This window comes from Xiphophorus couchianus, chromosome 5, assembly GCF_001444195.1.
Source record: "Xiphophorus couchianus chromosome 5, X_couchianus-1.0, whole genome shotgun sequence".
NCBI classification, from domain to species: Eukaryota; Metazoa; Chordata; class Actinopteri; order Cyprinodontiformes; family Poeciliidae; genus Xiphophorus; species Xiphophorus couchianus.
The window spans coordinates 32317171-32338366 of NC_040232.1; the positions used below are offsets into that span (position 1 = coordinate 32317171).

The window sequence follows — 21196 nt, forward strand, 5'->3', positions numbered from 1 at the left end:
CACTTCTTTGAACAAATGAAAAACATGAAATATGATCATTAAAAAACAACAAAGGCAGGTGATGAAATGATGCCATGTTCAGCCTGTTACATTTCACATCTGGTTTACCTTAAACAGCGATGCTAAAGTCTGCTAATCTCAAATATGGAATTTAATGTTTTATTTCATTTTATTTTTGTTATTTCATTCACTCAATAATAAATATGAATAGCTCATGTAACAACAAAGAGAAATCAGGAATGAAAATGAAGGATAAATTTATAATATCTGCCCCCTATTCATGTAAAAAAAAAAAAAAAAAGGCTTAACAGACTTTGAGGATTTTTGGTTCTAATAAGAGTTCCATGATAAGAAGAGTGTGGGGGAAACCCAATCATAACTATCACAGCCTTTGTTTATACTAAATTTGGATGAAACCTATAGACTACAAACTCCTTAAATAACTTTTTTAAAAAGATATTTTGTCCTGAATTTTCAAGGTTGGTAAGATGGCGCTTACACTTTAGACACAATAAAGTTATAAATTGATGTTAATCACGAATTTTATTGGTTTAAACTGGCATTGGTATTGATCCGTAGTAATTTTTGTTGTCCTGTTTTAAGCTCTGTCATGAGTTTCACTGCATGGTGTTCACTTAGTGACCAATAAAAATGAAAACGGTTTTATTTAATATTAATAAAACGTTATCTTGAACACTAGATGCAGGGGCAGGGAGATGTTTAACAGCTTTCTGGGCTCTTTCGACGTCTTCTTCGCCACGTGCCCAAATGTCACCACGAAAATGAGAAAAAGGGGAACGACTTAAGCACTTACATCTCCAGCTGCGTTAATTTTAGAGTTTAGAGTCAGAATCAAGGTCAGACGACAAATACGTTATTTGTCCTTGGCGTCACGGCAGTGATAAGTGTGTTTGGGGACAGGTGAGCAGGTGGACTCGTTATTCAGGTCAGTGAGGCTGCTGGGTGAAACAAAGTGAAGGAAGAACTGGGCTGATTGAGTCCTTGTAATAGTCCGTCAGTTTATCCAATGAACGGTCTTGTTACAGTCAAATCCTCGTGGGGATAAAAATACAACTGGTAGTAGTTAAGAGTACAGTGATGCAAATGGATTTCCACTGTCAAGACACAAGGTGTTTCTGGACAGCTAAGATCTGCATGAGGAGGACTAAACAAGAAAGATTTAAGCAGGTTTATCGTACAAATCACATGCATTCATGAGTAAAATAAAGTACTAGGATGCACCAAAATAAATGTTTTGTGCTCACTGTCGAAGTTGAACTACACTGAAGAGGTAGGAAATATCGTCCATGTAACTCCCCCTCCCCCTCCCTCTTTTTGTGCATGTTCTCCCCCTCGTCCTGCAGGAATAGACTCTCCCCATCCTCCTCCTTCTCCTCCTCCTCCGCTGCAGCCTTGACTCTGACACAGCCGGCATGACTGCAAACTCAGAGCTGCTCGCACAAAGAGGGGCACGTCGCTTCGCTTGAGACGCGTAAATCGCTCGTTTTGTTTCTTCCCGGCGAGGGGACGAAGGAAGACGGCTGATTCAAGGAGCGCTAAAGGAAGGGAGGAGCATCGAAAAAGCAGGTAAATGATGCGGGGAGATTGTTGGATGACGGGACGGGACGGTGGCAGGTCCTGCACCTCTCACCAGAGGATGCTTGTGCTCTTGTGCCCTTCTCTTTTATGTAACTTATGTTTTCCAGCGCTGGGTTTTGTCCGTCGTACGTGGTAATAGCAGGAGGTAAAGTGAGAGCGGATGAGAACACTTAGTTACGACCGGACGGGTTTGCACGAGGAGGAACTGAGGGTCCTGGTGCAGTGGGATGAAATCAGGAAACATTCGGAAGACGTTCCAACTGCTGCACGATGACTTTGATGTAGGAAGTTATGAATGCATCTGCCTGTGCTGCAGTGTCAAGGGTATGCAGGAGAATGCAGCAGGACTGCACAGATTACATTTGAATTATACATAGAGAGAGAGTACACAAATCAGGCGTCAAGCTTTAAATTAATTAGATGGTTTAATCTCCGTGAAACTCAGTGTCATACAGTTAACTTGAGCTTTGAATCTCACAGGAATAAAGTTCCATATTGTGAAAAAATGCACATTTGTATGTAAGATTATTAAAATTTTGGTTTTATAAAAAGTCTCAAAACAAGATTAGGATGGGATAGGGGACACAGAAGTGGAGGGAAAGGAGAGTGTCCTAAACATTTCTGCAAAGCTTTTTCCATTATTGTGCAAAGTGATGCTTCTTCAGGGCCCAGTGGATGCAGAAAGCTGCCTCCTCTGGCTGAGCACGACCCTGCCTTTGTTTTCACCTTCCTTCCCTCATTTCTGGTCGTCGTTTTTTATGAGGATGAATTACTCTGAAGTCAGGCGGTGTCAGCATAAATCCTCTCAAGATGGAGTGAGGTTGTAAATCCAGGGCGCAGGTGCCTCCTCTAAACTCACCGCGGCTCCAGAAAGAGCCCGGGTTAGTCTAAAGTAAACACGATCTCTAGTCTGTGGATGGACATTTACAGCAATTTAGTAGTAAAACTGGGTTTTGGGTGCTTGTGATATGTATTTTTTCTTTCTCTCTCTTTCTTTGATCCCCATCCCGTTTAAAACTCCTGTGTTTTGTCCCCTGGCTCCAGGTCTGTCCCTGAAAACGTCAACGACTGAGGGAAAGGAACGCAGAACTGCCTCATCATGAATTTTGTAATGAAAGCTGCGATGGGAGGTGAGTCGTCTGCCTCGGCGCGAGGTTGATTTAACAGCACTGCAGTGCTCAGGATTTAAAGGGACGCTGTCGAGCGCCGCTTGCTTTGTAGTTGTTGGTGGGACGTTGGGCTGTTTTTGCATCCTGCACCAACCTAAAGACCTCACTCTCTCACACACGCACAGAGTAACTTATGTAGGAAGAAAAGTCAAAGTCCTTGAAAGCAAGCGATAAAGAGAAGTGAGAATTAGAGCAAAAAAAAATGTGAGTTTTTGTCCTTTAAATCCTTCAAGCTCTATCCTCTTGGATAATATTTGCCTCTAATTAGTCCTAATAATAGCTCTGCAACTGAACCACCTTGTCAGCTTTAGCTCCAAGGCAAAGAGCAGGAAAGTGGCACCGGCTGTTTTAATGCAGGGATCTCTCCCATTCGGCTCAGTCGTGCGTGCCGTCGAGCCGCTGCTCTCCAGGTTGCAGCAGTTAGCCGGCTACGGTTGAACGGCGGGGGCTGACGTGTAGCTCCCTCTCCTGCCCCCCCTCACCCACTCTGTCGTCTCATTGGGATGCAGGAGAGGCAGCCGCCGCCGCCGCTGCCTCGCTCTGCATAAGCCTCTGCGTGCCCTGCAGCCGCACTGTGAATTCTTAAATCAACTGCATTGAGTCGGAGGCAGGTTTTAAGTCCGAGCTGCAGATACCAGATTTCAAGAGAGTGGGTGGGTTCGGTGCCTCAAGCCTGCTGCAAAGGGGCCCTTGCGCCTGTCGTTGTGAGCGGGTCGGCTCAAGTGGGTGAGGTAAACTTTACAAAGTTGTAGAGTTTGATGTGCAACACCAATTCTCTGTGGGATGAAGCTTTTTCTTTTTTTATTTCAACCTACAGTTCCTTTCCAATTTAGATTGATTGACCTTATTTAGCAGAATGTCGACAAAACGACCAACTCAGCATAAAGGTTGGACTACAAATCATTATGAGGGCAGAGGCAGCCTGATAATGAAGCAAACCAATCAGTTAGATAATCAATCCAGGGATCTATTGATCTGCTGCTCAGTCTGTCAGTACATGTTAGTTAAAATCCACACAGCATCAATGGTCATTGCTTATCAGAGCATTTCTCAGCTCTAAATTCATTTCATTACATTCACATATTTCACTGTTTTTGCTGTCAGATATGTAACATAGGCAAAATATTGCAATATATTTGCTTGATGACATTTTTTAGCTTATTTAAAAGTGAATCAGGACAAAATTGAGCTCTGAACATTTCAAAATGACCAGTTTCTGTGATTTTACTTTAGGATAAGCACTTTAAAGCTGGACCAGTTCAGTTTATCTAAATATCTGAAATAAAAGTTTTTGTTAACTTGATTTTTTTAAAAGGGGACCTGCTGGGTAGGGCGAGGAATCCATTATAACGGCTTGCAGTTCTAGTTTAAATTGTGATTTTAGTTTTAATTTAACAATAATATACATACATCTGCACATTCAATGAACGTACAATGTTTGTTGAAACAAACACGTTTCCAAATTTTAATCAAAGTTCTTTTATGAGCTTAAAATGCTCATAAAAGATACTTTAAGTATTCGATACTTTAAGCATTCACTCCAATTATTTACCCTAAATAAATAAAAAAAATTTTAAACTTAATTTTGAGTTGGCAACAATAACACAATGTTCTGTTTTCAGATTAAAACGCAAAACATTCATATAAATTTTGTAAGCAACATAAATTAGATTTTTTTTTAGCTAATTAAGAGACCAGAATTTAATATTTACTAGATTACTGAATGTGTTTCAGTACGGTCTCCACCAGTATAACACACTGCTGTTGGGTTCTGGTGTTGACCTTAATAGTACCTCATTAAGCAGAACGGGGTCCGCTTCTGGGGAGTCCAACAGAAACTGGAATGCAATCGGCTGTCACGCTTAACGAGTTACACACATTTTTTCTTCTTTTAAAGTTAGCTGTAAATCTAAAGTAAGTCCAAAAGATTGTTTGAAATTTTGAATTTTGTAAACATTGTCAGGATTATAATACAAAAAACAGAGAAAAACAACAACAATGGAATCAGTTGCTGCATCATTCATTTTTACACATTGTATGAAATTACATTTTCCTCTTCACACTTTAGTGAAAGTGAACCTCCATTAGCATTTATGTTGTAAACAAAACATGTGCACCTGATATATATATATATATATTCTAATTATTTCCCATTGTGATATTTGTGGTTTTCATGCAGATCTTATATGGCAAATATATATGTGCAAATGTAACCATCCATTCATCCATTCTACTCACATATTTCTGTTGAGGGATGCAGGGAGGCTGGAGCTTATATCCCAGCATGCATCAGGGGAGATGCAGAGAGCTTCATGTCTCCAGTCCACAACAAGGCCAAGACAGAAAGCCATTCACACACACCTGCAGTCACAGTTAAAATAAAACATGCTTCCTTTAATTAACATCATTGTACAAATTTTAAATGAACTTGGGGTTCTCGTGTTGCACCACTTTGCATAAGAAGTAATGAAAGTGGAATTTGTAGCGTGTTGCCATGTAAAATTGAGGCTGAGGTCACTTTACCTCCTGCTACTACAACACATGACAGCCAAATAATTTTAAAAACGAATGATTTAAATGTCAGAACTCCAGAACTAAAAGAGTTCCCTTTCTTCTAAAAATGCTGGTATCTGTGCTCATATGGATTTCATCTAATGTAGGGTGAGGCACTCTATTAAACCCAACAGAGCTGCACAGTGCATTGAACTGCAGCTGCCATCGCAATGGCTACGTGTTCGACATTGCTTTTACAAAAGACCGCTGGATGCAGTAATTGGATGGTGTATTTCAAGTGCAAAGAATTCACACTGTGCACCAAAATTAAATGTACCCAGGGTTATGGTAAAAAATGGTGCATCATTTTTTTACACCAAAAGAATTTGTAAAACAGCAAGTTGACTGATCCATCAGAAATGTCTAACTGAATTTACATACTTAACCTGTATTTTATGAATCCATAGTAAATTTTACATATTAATACTGTTGTAATTACAGTTTATTTTGTAAACTAATCTACATGTTTACGGTTTGTTTTTCCTGGCAGCAAAAACTGCTTTTCATGTATTAAAAGTAGATTTTTTTTGAGCATTTAAATCAGGAAACAGACTCGTTTATCACGTAGTGGAAGAAGCTGGTCAAACTTGATGTTTCTCCACAGTGACAGTGTCAACTGTTAACAGCACAAATATAAAACGGAGTAGAATGAAAATCCCTTTTAAAATAAGACATTTTGTGGTAGGCGCAAAGATTTATTTGTTAAGGTCAAAACATGGATTGCCTTGCTTAGTTTTAGGGACTTGAGAGTCTTAAAAAAATCTACTAGTTCTTAGGATGATGGCGATGGAGCACGACAACGATTTATTTAACCGCGAGAGTTGAGTTGAATTGTTTTTCCATTTTCCCCTCTTTCTGTAAGACTGTGTTTAGACACCATACTTGGTTTGGGTCAGGAAAATGTTGCTTCGGCAACCTAACTGGACAGTTTATATGCCATCACAATGATATTTGCTGAGACGGTGGTTTGAAATTTTATGTCTGCCCCATAACCTTGAAAGATGGGAAATAAAATAAACCAGGCTGCATTTTACTGTCTACATTTTCCAAGTTGCAGAAGTCAGATTCTCTACTGGAAACTTCCTGGGTCCGTTTTTTTTTTTTGCCTGTTTAGTTTCAACTGTGTTTTCCAAAGCTGCGGCACTGTGAGGATGAGTCTTCGTGACTGAGAGAATGCTTCCAGTGCATTAAGTAATCCTCTAAGGCGGCTCTAGTTACAGATACGGGGAGGAAGACGGAGCGTAGTTGAACTGAAATGACTCAGCAGGGCTATAATTTGATACTCGCCTGGCTTGCTTGGCTCTGCCATGAGCAACCACAGCTGAAAACTGTATGTCACCTGATGCCCGAAACAGTTAAAAGCTGCAAACCTGTGACTAAGAAGAGCGACTAATGACGCAACACCTTTTGGACAAGAGAAAAATCCTACTTTGTATTAGACCACTAGCTAAAAACCTAAAAGCTAAAGCCTAAGCTGAGATTTACCATTACAGACAGTAATGAAGCTTCCCAAAAACCTTATTTTCCCCAGACGTTTATTCATGAGTCTCCTGTAAATGAACGTACCAAACCACTGGAACACATTTTAGTTAGTGATGGGTCACTGTTTGAAAGGAATTAAACAGGCTAGCAAACAGCTTCTGCTGAGGAACTAAAAGCCAAAATTAAATATTTGTTCCCGCTGTGCTCGAGAACTGACCCTGCACTTACAAAACTCAGGAAATCTGAAGCTACATCGCCTTCCCTTTACCATAGAAGTTTAAACTTGGGGCTAGGAATGACTTACAAGTTGACCAGTCAACGTACTTGGAGAAATCAGGATTCCACCAAGTAGCCATTATGCGTAGTACGACTTATAAACATTGTTTTAAACTCTACTTTGCGCATCCAAACATCACTTTTAACTCTTACAAGTGTGTCCTTCAAAATAGGCACGTTTCCACCACTCCTTACTACTGTCGATGGGAGGAGAGGCCATATTGGATAATTTGATTCTCTGATTTTCCAAGTGGGAAATCCAGAGGGGGGTTTTCCAGTTAGTTTTTCCAACCCACTGTGATAGATTGGATCATTGTCATAAAAAAGACATTTCAATGAGCTCCAGATGTTGGAGCTCATTCAAATTCAATTTAAAACACTACTCTGTTGACATAAGTTCTGTCAAACTACAAAGGCCTCGAGCAGAAATATGACTGCCTTAGCGAAAATGTCACAAATGCAGCCAACTCTTAGCCAATTGTAGAGAGGAAGGAATGAAGTGGAAGGAAACTGATACGTTAATTTCAAGCAGATATAAATCTAAAAAGCGTGATGTGCAAATGGAATCAGTCCCCTTTGCTCTGATGACCCCAAATTAAATTCTGTGCAACAGATTGGCTTCAGAAACTACCTAATAAACAGAGTTGCCATTTCTGTAAATTAATGGTTGAGGGTAAAGTTGTGAAGAAGCTTAAAGGTGAATTGACTTCTCAAATAATTTCCCAAGATTTGAAGATCTCACAGAAAATGGAAAAGGGTATGACACAAGAATCGTCCTAAACTGACAGGCCAGGGAAGGAGAGCTTTAGTAAGAGAACATGCATCCAGAAAAGTTGATACTCTGCAGAACACCAAGTAAAAATTGAACATGCCAGAGGCCTTATAGTGATTCTGTTCTTGCACGGGCCAACCACAATTATTTTGTTTTAAACCATATTGACTCATCAGTCTTTCTTATTGAAATAATTTATCTTAATTGTAAAATCTCTTCTTCTTCTATATTATGATTCATAGAAAGCAATGAATGACCCAACTATTAGTGCAGTGTATTTAAGACCTGCTTTTGTATTTATTTCGGAGCAATTATTACCAGCTGTCATTTATTTGGTCCTAAATTCTAACACATGTGGATCCAGTTTTACACTGTTCACTATCAAAGAGGGAATCACATGTAAGTGAAGTTATTTCAGGGGAAATGAAACAAGAGACACCTTGAGAGACTCCTTCCTCCCCCGATTCCCTGAAAGTGGAGATAATTTCTTTAAACGGCTTTGTAACACGATTGGCTGATGGATCGGGTCTTCAGTACATAATGGGCAAACCTACACACACACACACACACACACACACACCCTCCCCCACACACACACCCACACACAGATTCTCTGTTACGCTGGGAAAAACAAAATTGTGTTTGAAATTACATTAATCTCCTTATTGAGTTCATTTCTTTTGTTTTGATTTGATTTTGAAGATATTTTTGTACTGAGCAAAAAAGCTTTTCCCATGACGACTGATTCTTACAAAAAATGGTTTAATTTATATAATAAATATTCTAATAGCATGAGAGTAGAGGTAAAGAATGCACACCTAAGACAAAGAGAAATTTATGACAAATTTACCATTAACATTACTTTTGTCTTGTGAGAAAAGAATGAGGCGAATATAATAAATTATATTAACTGATAATTATCGTTTATCATCTATCTTTTGCAAATTAATTTAGATAACTTGTCTTTTATCAGGCCACTACTTTTTAAATTTTGACCAAAACTATAATGTTCAGACATCGATGAATATAAATGCTCAATGGTTGAATATTAGTTAAAACCAAACAACTTTAGTCCAGACTAGGCCTGTCGCTGTAATAAATTTTGCTAGACAATAAATTGTCTCAGGAATTATTGTAGTAAATGATAACTCTGTCATTTTGATTTCATTTTCAACTAATATTATAGAAAGATGGCACAGTAATGGGGGAACACCCACTCAAAGGAACATTTAACACTGGAACCAGAAAACATTTTAAATATCCAAAATAAACAAACAAAACAACAATAATTAAACTGAATTTTAAGAAAGTAACAGTCATTAACAGTCAGGCAAAAGAGGCTGGAAGTGCAGGCTAACTACTTCCTACTGGGTATCAAATGTTTGCTTCTCAAAACAGCGGCTTTAAATTATGTTAAAGGCGAGCCTCTCTTTAACGACTGTTGCCCGAATGGAAATCATCGCGCTCATTTAAATTTATCATGATTGATTTATTGCTTATTGTGACAGGCGTAGTTCCAACAGCATAGAGAAAATAACCACGTAGTTTTTGTAGTTGAAGTAATTACATTTAGTCTCGGCTTAAAACCGGCTTCCAGAGACGAGCATCTCGTGAGCCGCTGTCTTGTGTTCACATCCTAATAACGTTTGATAAACAGTTGGCAGTTCTCTCTGAGCAGAAGTTCATTGTTTTGTAACTTAGGTCAAATCTAGGTTAAGGGAAAGTTAAAGGCAATAAAAACCTACAGTAAAAAAAAAAAGATTACCGGTAGTTTGATAAAACAAGGAAACAATGGAAAGTAAAAAAAGTAAACAAATAGATTTTTCCTCACAGATGTTGCACTGTCATCTTCATGCCGAGATTTTTTTACGTTTAGACCTAGTTTACACAAAATCTGATTGTGTAGCAGCTTTATGGAAACTTGTTATGGTTCATATGAAGAAAACATCGCAAAAACAGGCAGTTCAAATGAATATGTCAGTAGAAAGCAATTTTATTTACGACATATCTTCAACACCATCAACATAAATCGCATCAAAACCAAATGTTACGGAGCAGAGAAACTGACAGATGTGTCTTCCTTGAATAAAGTTGTTACATATTAGAGTTGAGTTTTGTGAATTTCTTGCAGAAAGCTTCCTTAAATGTGTTTACAAAAATGCCGTGCAAACAGACAAGCCATTAAGCTGTGCATATGACACGAGGATTTAGTGCAAAACAAAGCTGTTTTCAACCACAGCCCCGATTGTTATTCTGCTTCTGGGAGGAAACTAAAATGAATCCAAAGCATAAAAATGCTGAGGAAAAAGTGCTACTGCTCTTCTTTGTTACGCCACATTTCTGCTGTCGTTAATACCCGCGGACCCGGTCTGTATAACCAGGCAATGGATTTAAAGAGCCTTCCTCTGAGAAGAGGGCAGATTAAGGCGCTGTTTATCTGATGCTACTAAAAGTTCCAGCACTGGGAAAGTTGGCTGAGGTTAGCGATCTTTCCCTCTTTCCCCAGAGGCTTTGGATTTAACAAAGACTTAGCAAAGAGGCAATTTAGCAGAGAGGATTTAAGAAATGACACCCTTTGTCTCGCTGCTGAGTTCAAGTATTATTGAAATGAATCGTGGTGCAATTAGGCCAAAACAGCTATCTGGACACTCGGGTTTAGCCAATAATGATGACTTAATTTTAACAGGGCTGGTGTGAGGCATCTCCACGTATGTTCAGTGCAGTTTGTATAAAACCGGCACCAAGAGAGGCTGAAATTAAATGTTTTTCTGTTAAAACCTTTGTTAGGTTTTGTATTCTCAGTGCTTTTGGCAACGATGTTCACATGCAGGACATCTAATCTGAGCATATAACCTCCTATGCATATTTTATGCAAATGTGAAATAGTTGAAAAGCATAAATCTGGAGTATTAACAAAACAATAATCAGGTTTGAACAGATTATCTTAATCTGCTGAATTTGAGCATTTTGTTCACTTAGACTAAATTAGCTTCACTTAGGGTTACATGTATGGATCCTAATTTGCGTATTCAAGGTTAAAAACATATTTTGAGGGGACAAATTTGAGTTTCAAAGACTGTTCATTTCAATATCTGCAGAAAAAAAGAGGCATGCTGGGTAACATAGTAGTGTTTCTCTGCTAGCACCACTTGCGCTTCATGTTTTACTATGAATGCATCGTTTGTCGCGACCTTAACCCACTTCAGTTTATATAGTCGCTCTCTCCTCATGAATGCAAAGCGAACGTGTGTAGAAGCTGTCAAGAGGCACACTTTAACAGGTTTAAGAGCACATATAGAATATATAAATGTGACTGAGACTCACACCAGATACTTTATATTCAGTTTATGCGTTTGCATTTTGCTCTTCACAAGAATTTATTTACATGATGTGTTCATTTAAACACGCGGGGCAAGAAAGGCTAAACCCCACCAGATCTTGTGGATGTAAGCCAGAAATTAAAGCAAACAACTTATGTGCACACACGTCTCCTTCGCTCCGTTTGCAACTCTTCCTTCTCATAGCAGAAGTGAAAAATGTGTGGTAATTTCTCCCCCTGCAGGAAAATCTGTGACCTCATTGAATTTTTTCCCCTCGTCAAAATACTTCAGTCTATTGTTATTCTCTACTAAAAGTACAAGGCTATTTATTGGCCCCCTTTGGCAAAGATGTGGAGAAAGGCTCAGAATAAATGTGGCGTTTTTTTATTTTAACATAATCTTACACAGAAAATTTCAGAAAAATCCAACCTTTACTTTGAGGACATTTATATGGCTGTTTGTTATCTGATTGTTGGCTTATAAAGCACTAAATGATCTCAGGCCAAAATGCATTTCTGAGTTAGACAACATTTAGTTCTACTCTCTTCATCTCCCTGGAAACCTGATGTGTGTGGGAAACGTCTAAATCAGGACTAAAAACATTTCTGTTTACAAACTGTTTAGGTCAAAGAATCTCACTATTGAACTGTTTGATCACTGATGAGTGACTGACAAATGAGATTATTGAGAGTTAAATGAAAAATTATATATTTACACTTAAATTAACTCTTTCTTTTGATGCAATGTTTTTGGTGCTTGACATTAATTTGTCCTTTTCAACAAAGCTTAAAGTTTTGTTTTTTTTTTAATTATTTTATCGTATTTCCATTGATGTCATATAAAGTACCTATGAATGCATGGTGTAAACATCCCCTCTTGAAAGTAAATGTTTTTAACAAACTCACCAGAGGCACAATTATTGGTACTCCTGTAGTTGTTACTTTGTGAGACTTTCTTTGACCAAAAAAAAACAGCAATTAGTCTTCAACCTAACATTTCACAAGCTTGTAACACACAGAGTGACGCTTCTTTGAATGTCCACCCTTATCCTAAGTTCATGCCAAAGGTTTTCTGCTGGATTCAGGTCCAGTTTGTTCAGAGAAGGAGGTTGGATTAAGTTTTCATGCTTTCTTGAGGTGGTTTTATTTTTATTGCACTAAAGGGGAGCTTGTGCCTTACCAGAGGCATGAAACTCTGAAAAACTCTAAACCTCCAGTTTGGTAAGGAGGTAAGACTATCTCCTTTTTCCTAGGATGTTTGGTCCGTGCTAGCTTGGCACCTCTTTTTCTGATGAAGCACCCATAATTTGCATTTTCTTTCTTGTGACATTTAAAAAGTTTGATCAAAATTTGCAAGACAATTGGAAACTTAGCTGGTAGAACCCAAAACGATACTGACGTCAGACTTAAACAACAACTACGCCCGATGGTTGGTATAGTTTTTTTTAACCTTTATTATCCTTACTGTGTGGTGTGTACTTGGAATATGAGTATAGGTTCTTGTCTAGCCTGGTGGCTAAAAGAAATGTGTGTCTGTGTCACGTCTTATTTATATCCCAGGGAAACAAAAACTCATTAGAAGATCCAAGAAAGCATAGTCAATTAAATAACAAATATATATATTTTAAGAAAGGTGTCACATTCCTTTTAAATGGACCGTTAAGGCTATAGTTAAATGTGTCTCTAAATATACTCATTTAGGTATTTAGTCATTTTATTTCCATCTACTGGTTTTCGAGGAGCAAATGCCAAAGTCTCTTCTTCCTTCAGCAACTTAAGTTTGATTTATGGAAAAATCAATGCTCCTCGTTGTCGCTGAAGGCTTTTCTGAGGGTCTGAGCTGATACAGCGTCGGAGCAAGTGGACTTCAGCAGCAGTCACTAATTTCAAGGTGGCACTTTTATGCAGGGTTAAGCCCAGGTATTTGAACACTAAGCTTACGGCTGCATAACACTGCTGGTCATACAGTGAAAACCATGTTAACATTGTTCTCCATTCCTGGTAGGAGAGGAATCTCAATAGTATTTTTTATTCAGTTTTTGCCATAAAAAGCTACTTAAAAGAACTATTTGAAGGACGGTCCATTCAAGTAGTCATCTGATTTATTAGCCATATTAAGATGGTTTGCCTCTCTCTCCCTCAACATGCTGAAGTTAGATTTTATTATGCCGAATGAGTCAAAACTCCAACGGTACCGCGGGCAGCTGCAGACGTCTCTGCTGTTTATTTTTTCCCCTCAAATGCCTCTTTCCTTCCTCTCCTCCTCCTCTTCTCTCCATCTCATTCTAGTCGTCCCCTCTCTGCTTGTGTTGTTTTCTTCCTCGTCATCTTCCTCGGCCGTCGCACGTTCACCAGTCTCTGTGTGGCCGCTCATGAACTGAAGGGCAATCCTGCTGATGGAGCAGCTTGGCTAATTGGACAATAACGCCTCAAAGAGATAGCCCGCTTCCCCATTTTGTTTCCCGAGATTAGTCTGTTGGTAACACAACATTGAAATTATCTTGCTCCTTTTTTCCCCCCTCCCTTCTTCTGTTCATTTGTCTACTCCGGTCTTCAGCTAAATTTCTCCTACCACTGGCATTTCTGTTCATTGTGTTGACAAAGATGGCTTTAGACAGACTTATTTTTATTTTTGCGTGGTACTCGGTAGATTTCCGGTGATGGAAATGGTTAGTTCGGACAGGCAGGAAAACTAGTTCTCTCTTTTTATACAACTATCTCCCCCTTTTAAAAGCAATATATTTGCTTAAATGAAGGGACTTCCATTTCAAATAATACTGCGGAAGAATTCGAAAGGGCATTAGATCTTCCTTAGTTTGTCGCACGACATAAATCTTTCTAAACGTCAGATTTGGGCGAATCATTTTGCCCCCGATGTCCATGCGATACTGCAGAGTCGCATCAGCCAACACAACCCTACAACATCCAGAGCCTTAAGGAACTCAGGGCGGATCTCATTCACCCCCGGGGCTTTTTAACCACCTTGGCGACCTCGTCCCCAGAGATTGGAGAACCCAACCCAGAGTCCCCAGGCTCAGCTTTCTCAATGGAAGGCATGTTGGTGGGATTGAGGTCTTCGAAGTATTCTCCCCACCGGCCCACAACGTCCCGAGTTGAGGTCAGCAGCACACCATCCCCACTATGAACAGTGTTGGTGCTGTACTGCTTCCCCCTCCTGAGACGCCGGATGGTGGACCAGAATCGCCTCGAAGCCGTAAATGTTAATCCATGCAGATGAAATGTCAATGTCTTAAAAAAAAAATCCCCCAAAATGTTTTTTTTTCTACATTTGTTGCATAAAATCTTCGCTTTGTTATGAATAGTCTCATAGGTTTGACAGTCTCGGTTCAGTTTACCCCGGATGAAAACAGGCCACAGACCCGTCAACATAGCATTTCAAGTTGAAAAATAAATGATTACCTGTACTGTGTAAAACAAAATATAAAGAAATTAAACAAAGCAGGTGATTCGTGGATTTTACTCTTTACTGTTTTAGGCAACTTTAGTTTTTGCGTTCTTTGCCATTAGAATATAGAACGAAGCTCCTAAAGCCCTCTACGTGACCAAAGCTTTCAGTTGGGTTCATTCATTCACCGTTTTTTGCCTTTAGGTCTTCTGCCTATAGATGTTCTTCTCCCTAGAAATACTCCAGTTCCATAGATCCACTCCAGGTGGACATAAGTTGCTCGAAGCCCAGAAGGGATATATTGTCCCTTCCATAGATTCTGGATCTGCCTGGTGGTGTGCTCCCATTGGGGTGTGCCTGAGACAACCAGGAGCCATTTTGGTTACCTTAACTGACTTCTTTCATGACAGAGAGTCAGCGGCCCTGTGAGGGAAGACTCATCTCGGCCGGTTTCTTCTGGGAACTAAAGCATTTGGTCATTATCCATATCTCCAGATCACAGGAGAGGGGTGGATTTGAGACAAACCGGTTGGTGCTTTTTAGTACAGCCAGAGCAGCAGCCACATAACATATCCTACCATCACTCACAGGCAACTGACTCTTTACATCTACGTCAATTAATCACACGAGGCGCCAGGACAGACGTTGGAAATGAGGGACAGGAGTAGTGAACTGTGATTGTTTTCCCAAGTTGATTTTACCATTACAGCCATGGTTCTACTTGTTCAAGTCGAGTTAATTTGTCTGTGGAAGTAGACCTTAATGCTCAGCAGTAAATGAAGACAAAGAGAGATTGTGTCTTGTAATATTGTCCATTATCTAAACACCTTCAAACTAAGGATTAGCTCAGCCACTGAACCCTACCTACTGTGTAGAAGATAGACTCAAGGTCAAGCAAACAGACACAGCTCTTATTTTGGGACTATTTATCCCATAAAAGCAACCTAAATACTCTTTATTCCTGAAGGACGCCCCAATAAATCACGCTAATGGATATGGTGGAAAATCTTCTCTAGATTCACAAGCTACATGTGGCCTGAACAACCAAACTCATGAAATTCTCAGCAATTCCCTGAGCATAACAATCTACATGAGGAAAAAAGCTAAGTTACAGGATTGAAGGCTCAATCACCAGCAAGCCTCCCTCCAGTTGCCATTTGCAATGATCATCTAATAGCTATTAGTCTTTTCCTTCCCCTGAGGCCATTTTGCCAGAGAGAACCTATCAGAAGCCAAAGTCTCGCACAAAAGATGCTCCAAAAGTTTCTATCGTGGCAAACTGGAGGAAAAAGGAAATTCATGCTCACTCTATCAAAACAGCTTGTTCAAATGTCATGACTTCCATAAAATCTTTACCTGGAATATTCTTTGTGTGCAATCTGTTCTGTCAAAATGTTTTCCTTTTATGTCTCATCCTACGTCTGCCTCCGTTTAATTCACTTCATCCCACAGTCTTGCTTGAATTTTCCGACACTAAAGTCTCAGAGACCAGCTGGAGCCGTCACTGTACCTGATGTCTCTGTTTTACGTTGCCGTCTTTTTGTTTCTCAGGAGGCCCCCCTGATGTGGGCAAGATGCTGGGCGGGGAGGAGAAGGAGGAGGACCCCGATGCAGCAAAGAAAGAGGAGGAGCGACAGGAAGCGCTAAGGCAGCAGGAGGAGGAGAGGAAGGCCAAATATGCCAAGATGGAGGCTGAGAGGGAACAGATGAGGCAGGGCATCAGGGATAAGGTATGATGTAAACCACATCTGCCGTCTGAGTGTAGCGAGTCATTAACCAAAGGGAAAGAAGAGGAAATAGAAACAGATTACTAGCCATTAGATTATTAGGAAAAACAAAGAATGTCAATTTCCCAGAGAAGTTTTTAATTAACACGCTAGCTCATTAAGGGGAAAGTCAATATTTATAAACAAAAATGACTTGATTGAACAGCTCCTGAAAAGTGTAATAATCCAAAAATAATGCGCGACGTGATCATTTACGTTTCTTCTTAAAGCCAATTTTGACCTGCGTAACGACATTTGCTATTTTTAGTGGTAGCTTTTTTCTCTCTTCCTTTTGTCTTATTTTTAACTTGCTGTTTAAAATACATCAGACATGGATCAGGACGTTGTGCCGAACAAAAAGAGACAAAAGGCTGAGAAAAAGGACTGGGATTTATCAGACAAAAAGATAGAGAGCTGATGAGGAAATATAACTAAATCAGAAGATAATGCAGATTTTCTGAGTACTATGATTGCTTATGAATGATTATGTGGCTTACAGCAGGGTATCTCCTTAAAAATGTTCCACCCAAATCAGAACTGGGCTTAAAGTGAGACAAAATGGATTTGAGTTGATTAGTTTCCCTAAAAATAATTCCCTATTAAAGCTCTTCTCGCCCAGACTGAGAAATTATAACAAAAACAAAACGTCAGGTGACTGGATAAAGAAATCTTCACTCTCAAAAGACTATTCAGTAGTTTTTCTACAGGTACTAAAACAATTGTATAAACTCTGGTTATTTAAATGTCATTTTGGTAGTTTAAAACTTCACGTTATCGGGTAAGATAAGGAGTTTTTTACTCACTGGAAACTTTGTATTGACTAATTCATGTCGACTTTGGCAATAATACCGAACCTAGTTGAAAACTGATGATTCAAATTTCTTGCCCATTATAAGAAAGTTATGTGACTTCAAAAAATTATAATCTACCAGCATAAAGTGTTTTATTGCTATTTAATTTGGATCAGGTGTCCATTTCTCATGTTCTGTAAGAGTTAATTGGCCCACAAAGGGTTCAGTACCTTGAACAATGCTTTAGGTTGTAATATTAAATCTACATTAGTTTATAGTCAATAATGTAATTTATTGAGATTCAAGTATTTTTGTGATAATCGTTCTAGAATTTGTCCAGGAATTTATATATAGGGTACCGTGGTATAATTTAAGGGTACCAACTGGTTCATTGTACAAAATGGAATCTTATTTTCGAGGCAAAATGGCAACGTCTGGGTTCAAAGTGGAAATACACATTGAATAAGGATCAAATGTGTCACATAGCAACTTGATCCTTTTCTCTTTTTTTCATATGCCTTTTGTCTTTGCATTACTCACCATTCTTGTTCTGTGTATTAATGCCAGTACGGGCTGAAGAAGAAAGAGGAGGCCGAGGCTGAGGCAGCGGCTGCTGCGGAGGAGCCCGCAGCCGGCAGCTTGACCCGACCCAAGAAAGCCGTGCCGGCCGGTTGTGGGGATGAGGAGGAAGAAGAAAGCATCATGGACACAGTGATGAAATACCTGCCAGGCCCTCTGCAAGACATGCTAAAGAAGTAGCTTAGCCAGCTAACTAAAGCTAACACTGTCTGGCTGAATTTGCAGGCTACATTCACAAGGTTGGCTTGAATCGGGTTTTTATTGTCTATGTAGATCCAACATAGAATTTAGAGGAGTGTTTCGGTGTCAAATCACAATTTTGTAGTAGGGAAACTTCTCAGATGTGAACAAACAGACTACACTGACTCAGCAACCGGGTGAATGTTAGCTAGACTGATGTTAGCTTCAGCCATGTTAGATTTCAAAGCTAACAACATGTGGAGGGCTAAAGTCACATTTCAGATGGGTTACCCTTCTAGTTTGAGACATTTTGAACTTTTTGTTTTCTTCTCTGCATTAGCTGCAGTATGGAAAAATATATCTGTCCACCACCTTCACTCAGTTTGTACATAAAAAAAATTATAAAAAAAAGTAACGCATACATCAAGGTGGGCAAATAATCATAGATATCACATATAAAAGAATACACGAGTGGCTATTTAAAAGAAGAAAAAAAAAAAGATATATCTGGATAAGCCATATTTTAAGAACAATTTAAAGACTACTGTTGTATGTTCCTAAAGTTTATGTTATGTGTGTTCTGTCTGATATTTATGTAAAACCTTTTGCACACAGTGTTACACGTAATCTGTAAAACCTTTTTGTCTGTCTTCCAGACACACTCCCTCAAAGCGCAACGCGTTCCATGTTCATATTGTACGGTGTTCAGAAATGTTTTTACTTCCTTGCTCAGTGTCATGTCCTGCATGCCATTTGTCTGGAGAGTTTGTTGTGTCGTCATGTATTAAAATCCACCTGATTGCTGTCCATCTTATTTCTCATCATGCAAAAAAATATCGAGGCAATAACTTAAGTTTGACTGTGTTTACTTCCATGTTGATATAACCGTCAATTATAATAATAATAATTATAACAACAACAATAATAATAATATCAGTAGTTTAAAAAAAGCAATTAGATATGTATGTATTCAGGAAACTAATTTTGATTTGCTTGGTGTCTCTCTTTTTTGTTGTTTGTTTTCTTTTGTCATTTTGAGGAAGAATGACTGCTGTAGCTGTTTTACGCAACAGCCAAAACCTTAAGCTATCAGCCATAAGACCAGAAGTTACAGTAGCTATACTGCTACAATCAGGATCAATGGGAAGGAAGACATGACATGTGAATGAGATAAAGGGTTTTTTTTCCTCTTTGTTTTAGAAATTATATCAAAGAGACCAAGTCTTGTTGGAGAGAGGCCACTTTCCTTCAATACACAATCCCAGCCTGCTGATTTTGTTTTACAGAAAATAACAGAAGCAAGTGTTTCAAAGGGTTCAGTGTTACTGTTCTGGATGGAGGTTATGCAGAATGACAAGAGCAATAACGGATTACATATATGTTTCTGCCTGAGATTCAATAAAGACTTAAAATCCCGCTCACAGACACGAGAAGTGTGTTTTTTCTGTGATCAGACTTACAAAACAGCGGAAGGAAAAACTGTAAACTTATTTTTTGGGTCTTATGCATCTGGATGTTTTATGGCCTTTGTGGATTTGAATTGGCTTTCTACATTTTTGGTCACATCTGCACCCATTAAATGTAAACAACACTTCAGCAGCTTGATATTTTGTTTATTTACTTGACTACAAGCAATGGGATTACTTTATTTTCTTTTTTTTAAATTTCCATAAAATGGAAAGGGCTTAATTGGGCACTTTCTGCCAAAAAATAAATAAATAAATAAATAAAAATCAAGAAAAGAGATTTCAGTGCGCTAGTTGTTTAATAAAACTTTCCAATTGTTAGAGATGGATAGTAACTGCATTTATTCATTTACTTGACATATATTTGGGGGAGTAAGGGTTCTGGGAAGCGGGTAATGTTACGAGTAGTTTTACTGCACTGTACTTTTTACTTTTACTTTTAAATAAAGGAGCATAGCAACTCCTTCAATTCGTGGATCCTGAGCTAACTGCGAGGAACTTTACTTACTGGACAACATGAAATAGGCAAAAAACAAAACAAAACATGTTTTATTGTGATTTTCTATCTGAAGTGGCTATTGTTCGATATAGTCGACGGCAAAACTTCATCCCCAAACACTTTTCATATTATAACCATTCATAAACTGTTCTTGTGGGGATTTTTGCTAACAGAAGTGAATGGAGAAATATGCTAGTGCTCTTTGAAATCATTCATTGTTGGCAAGCCATTAATGACCGTCTGTCACCTTCGGCAGACATTTTGTTCATTGCGAACTTATTTGGACTTTAACTTTGTGTGTTAAAACCTCACCTGGAAAAGCTGACTTCACCTGGAAGAGTTTGGGTGCCTCAGTGGATCCACGCTTCCGGCTTGTAGACGAGCGTAAATGAGCTCGTGAGACGCCACCGTTTCCGGATGCGTACAGGAAGGCACGCGCTGTTTGACGCAGGGCCGGAACTTAGTTTTTCAGGGACCTAAGATTATATTTACAATCTTATTAGTAAATATGAATATTTACATTATATATATATATATATATATATATATATATATATATACACGGAGCCCTCTAGGGGACATGGCAATCTTCTTTTCTTTTCCGTTCCCTCGCTTCCCCTTCTTACGGTGGGCGCTGTACTTTCTGCCTTAATATAAGGTTATGTGAGGTTTTTCCATGTATGCTAATATCTCGTTGTGAAATATCTGAAGTTTTATATCTTTTTCTTTAGGATAGAAAGGCACCACAAACCTATGATATAAAAAGAAACTTTCCGTAGGAAAGAAATAAAAATACATCTTAATTTGGACTATTTCTGAGTTATTATCGCGGGTAATAAATCATTTGACAGTTTTGATTGTGTCTCTGTTGTGTTCGTAGTCTGAATGGTTTAAAGAGCTGCTTTCAGTTCCATCTTAGCCTTAACAGACATAAACATGCAGTAAAAAAATCGATTTTCAATCAGTGTTTTGCACCAAACAGTTAATAATAAAAAACAAGTTTTCACTGAGGCTCTGTAAGGGCCATATGAATGAAATAAGTAATTATTGATATGACAGGAGCAGGCGGTGGGTGGTGGGTGTGTCGATGTGGACGTGGCTGTCATCAAGTATGAATTGAAGGTTACTGGCCTGCTGGCTTTGTGTGTATGAGGAAGCGGTGAGCGGGGCGGTCAGTCCTTGCAAAGTTTGGAGCCTGATCATCAAAATGGAATAAATCGATAATTGTGACAGAACAAAGAAAAGGTTTGGAGTTGATTGATACACGGACAGATACACGGGGATGAGATTCCCTGAGTTAACCCAGTGCGGCCCTTTACCATCATTAGTTTGCCGTGTT

General features: G+C 38.9%; 1 protein-coding gene and 1 long non-coding RNA gene across 2 annotated transcripts; one reads left to right on the forward strand and one right to left on the reverse strand.

The window, feature by feature from the left end:
* The first annotated feature begins 1396 nt into the window (after nt 1-1396).
* On the forward strand, nt 1397-19317 carry cplx2a (complexin 2a). The gene is made up of 4 exons (XM_028018923.1): nt 1397-1587; nt 2644-2729; nt 16128-16306; nt 17701-19317. The coding sequence occupies exons 2-4, from the start codon at nt 2699-2701 to the stop codon at nt 17890-17892; spliced, it is 402 nt and encodes a 133-aa protein (XP_027874724.1). The 5' UTR covers nt 1397-1587; nt 2644-2698; the 3' UTR covers nt 17893-19317.
* On the reverse strand, nt 1594-20372 carry LOC114145386 (uncharacterized). Its single transcript, XR_003595675.1, has 3 exons — nt 20170-20372; nt 5007-5129; nt 1594-2509 (listed from the first exon to the last, which is right to left on the reverse strand). It is a non-coding gene; the product is annotated as an uncharacterized LOC114145386 (long non-coding RNA).
* Nucleotides 20373-21196: the final 824 nt, after the last annotated feature.